The 3,776-nt window shown below is 49.0% G+C and overlaps 1 protein-coding gene across 1 annotated transcript; it reads right to left on the bottom strand.

Moving 5' to 3' along the window:
• Positions 1-494: 494 nt before the first annotated feature.
• Positions 495-3,213, bottom strand: LOC125506074 (GDSL esterase/lipase At5g45910-like). The gene is made up of 4 exons (XM_048670950.1): positions 2,848-3,213; positions 2,385-2,755; positions 2,022-2,301; positions 495-998 (listed from the first exon to the last, which is right to left on the bottom strand). The coding sequence occupies exons 1-4, from the start codon at positions 3,116-3,118 to the stop codon at positions 772-774; spliced, it is 1,149 nt and encodes a 382-aa protein (XP_048526907.1). The 5' UTR covers positions 3,119-3,213; the 3' UTR covers positions 495-771.
• Between the last annotated feature and the right edge of the window lie 563 nt (positions 3,214-3,776).

Raw genomic sequence — 3,776 nt, 5'->3', positions numbered from 1 at the left:
CTAAGGATTTAGTTTAACCTACGGTGTATGACCCCTTAAAATGTTGTGACAACAATGAAGTATTTGGTTTGCCCATTTAAAATTGGAGCGTGAAGACTTGTAGTTCTTTGTTAGTTTTTTCTCCATTGACTCAATAAGGAAAACCGTACAGTAAAGGGGGGGGGGGTCCAAATGATGCCTTATCAATGTGGAACCGAATCTTATGCACGCTTTCAAATTGTCAGCAGTACACATTGACCTGCCTATACGAGCTGAAATGCTCAAAATTTATACGAAAGTAGGAATAATGAATAAAATTAACATAATCATACGCAAATGCGGGTAAAACAATACATGGACACTTTGAACAATTCTTTTCAAAAGGCATCATAGAAAGGAAAAAATCTCAAGAACTACAATAATGCTATAAAAGCAGTATGAAATTCTTGCAGCCCCCCCTCCCCTCCCCCCCCCCCCCCCCCCCCAAAAAAAAGAGGCAAACTGCTGTGCTAGCTCATTTACTCATTTGAGTTTAGGAGTTTAGAAGCTTGAAATTCGAAGCTCACAATCTAGCGAAGTATATTTTATATTTGGGGTTGGCCATCATGTCTGGTTAAGCCAAACCTGATGATTTTTTTCGGTCCCTGTAAACATTCTGACGTCATAATAAAAGCTTCGCTTGATTTGTCTCCAAAAAGAAACTATTTGGCTCATCTTAAAACATCAAAAGGATAAACTATATTGACCATTTTGAAGCTGCATACCACTAGTACAAGCTACGGTATCGTGTATCTATTGCGGCAAGCTGAGTATGGCAGGATGGGCGTAGAGTCCGGTGAGCCAGCCGTGGGCGATGTACTTGTTGGCGGCCTCGGTGTAATGGATGCCGTCCCAGAAGAGGTGGGTGGATGGGTCGCTGCAGGCGGTGGCGCCGGGCAAGCCGCACGCCGATCCGTGCATGTTGTAGTTGTACCGCCCGCCCCCGCCGCAGCACGCTCTCAGGGGCTCCCCTGTGAACCCTGCAGTGCAGACCATCTATGGTTATTTACTAATTACTACTGTCAGACAGGAGTTAACTAATGCTTACAGAGTTGACCTATATATCTTGAAATTCCATTTTTGCATGGTACCCCACGTACACCCAACCCAACAAAATTTAAGTGCTGCGCGCTCTGCCATGCTTGTAGCTTTTCGATCGAGATGCCAAACGAATCTCTTGTTGGACCGAAAATATCGTTTAATTGAATGCGCCAGCTTTCATTACCACCCCCACATGCATTCATGCGCCGGGTTAAACGCAGCTAGCGGCTGCAAACAGTGGCGGAGCTACATGCAGATTACGCCTGGGGCTGTGCTATGTTGAGTGATAAACTTTTATGATTTTCTATGCTTTGCATGAAGAAATTACAAAGGAAGTTGTTTCTAGGCCTGGGGCTATAGCCCTAGCTGCCCCAGGTCTGTCTCCGCCACTGCTGCAAAGACCTTGATGGTGTACGTCTGCAGTTAATCCTAGCCAATATACTCTCTTCATCTCTAAATATAAGTCTTTTTAGAAATTCTAATGCGGACTACATATGAAGTAAAATAAAATTCGAATGTAGCCCGTATCAAAATCTATATAGCCAGTATACTCTCTCTATCCCTAAATATAAGTCTTTTTAAAGATTCTAATGCGGTACATATGACGTAAAATAAGATTCGAACGTAGTCCGTATCAAAATCTATAAAATATCTTATATTTAGAAACAGAGGGAATAATATACATTTCCTTTTGATCTCATCAATAAGTTTGACTTTGCTAATTAAAGGCCACTGCGCGCGTGAATTCGTGGTCACGTCGGCACATAATGAACTAGTAGTAGTCAGAAATCACACATGGATGATATATTGACGATTATATATTGCTGCTAGCAGCTATCCTGATCTCGATCGATCTACACCACCCTACAGTCGAGAAATGAAACTAAAATTTGCCTTGTTTCTAACAAATGAATCAAGACTAACAAGGCCGAAAGAACGGGGGACTCCGAGAGAAAGCTTACCGAGCTTTCCCGGGCGCCGGATGAGCCGCGCCACGGGCTTGTGGTAGTCGGCATACACCAGCGTCGTCCCCGGGTACTTCACACGCGTGCGCCTCACGCTCTCCTGCAGCATCCAGTTATGGTACTGCGAGAGGCCGTTGAGCCGCCGCAGGCATCCCGTCCGGCGGTCGTACTCCGTCGCGTTCGCCGCCACCGCGTATTTCGTCAGCGCCATCGGCGTGCACCCCATCGGCGGCGTCCCTGATACCACCACGTACCTCGCTCCCTCCTCCACCAACCTCTGTATGCATGCACGCACGCGCATAATTAAGAAGGAATGTGTAAAGTGACAAGTAATTTGCCACGAAGTGAAGTGTCTGTCACCTCGACGCTTCTGATGATGGCCTGCACAACGTCCGGCACAAAGGACTTGGCCTCCTGCAGGCTCTTCCCGCCGGAGAGGATGTAGTTGTAGTCGGTGAGGCCCAACTCGCCTACAACGAACAGAGACTTCGCGAGGTGCTCCCGGCATTCTGCGGTGCTGTTGCAGCTGAGCGACTGCTTCACGACCTTCCGGAACCACGCTATCTGCGCGCGCAGGGAGCTCCGGAACGGCGGCACGCTCCCAGAGTTGTGCCGCAGGAAGAACCCGACGTCGAGCGCCGTGCCGCCGACGATGGCGAAGTTGGCTCCTTGGGTGAAGTTCTCTGCCTTGGACATGAAAGGCGGCACCAACGGGAGCTCCAGCGCCTCCGCTGCGCATGTCATGTGCAAACAACAAATCAGCAAGAACGCAGCATCTATTCAGCGACTTTTTACTTTGACATGCAGAACTTTTGCACCGTACCGATGAAGTCGATGATGAGGCGGCCGTCGGAAGGCCGGCCGGTGGGGCGATGGAAGAAGGTTTCCCCGTAGGGGGAGCTGTTGAAGGGGCTGAAGGGGAAGCCGGCGGAAAGGAGGACGAAGTTGCCCGTGTCCGAGTACGAGCTGCCGAAGCTGAAAATGGAATGGAACCGCGGTGCGTGGTGGTCGGCCTCGGGGACGCCGGAGGCGCCCGTGTTATGCATGAGGCACGAGATGAGGACGACGGCGAGCGACAGCAGCGCCGGCTTCATGAGCGGATCGGGAGGAGGCGAGGAATGCGGAGCAAAAGGTTCCTTGTGGCCGCGGCGTGGCGTAAAGTCTAGGAGGAGTAGGTCGATCAAAAGTGTACACGGTGCAATAGTATAGTAGCCCCTCGGAACTTGGAACTCTTGATTGACTTTATGTAGTACTACTAGTTGCACACTCAGTTTAGGATTTTGAAAACACCCCAACGAATTTTATCTGAGTGATGGGCGGGCGACACTTGGCTCCATCTCTGATGGCAGGACGGCGATAAAATGTCTCCTCTAACTGAACCTCTAAGAGCATCTCCAGCACATCCGCTAAAATCCGGTACTGCAAAATCGATTTAGGAAATACATACTTCATACATAGGAAATACATAGTACATAGGAAATAGTTCATCACAACCATACTACATACATAGAAAATACATACTTCACGCTACAAATTAATCATAAGGTTGACGGTAACTCATCGACACTTAGGTAGAACTTGGTGACAGACTTGCGGAGCGTGTTCGCGAGGTCAGCCTTTTCCTTGGTGGCGGCCAGACGGTCGGTGGCACCTTCTTCTCTGGCCGCCAAAGCCTTCTTCGCGGCGATGATCTCCGCATCGCTCTCCCAACACCTCTAAAAATGCGGAAAGAGTTGGTCGTGGAGCTCGCGA

The sequence above is a fragment of the Triticum urartu genome, chromosome 5 (genome assembly GCF_003073215.2).
Source record: "Triticum urartu cultivar G1812 chromosome 5, Tu2.1, whole genome shotgun sequence".
NCBI classification, from domain to species: domain Eukaryota; kingdom Viridiplantae; phylum Streptophyta; class Magnoliopsida; order Poales; family Poaceae; genus Triticum; species Triticum urartu.
The sequence above is the reverse complement of the archived record's forward strand: the minus strand, read 5'-3'. Positions and strand labels throughout refer to the sequence as shown.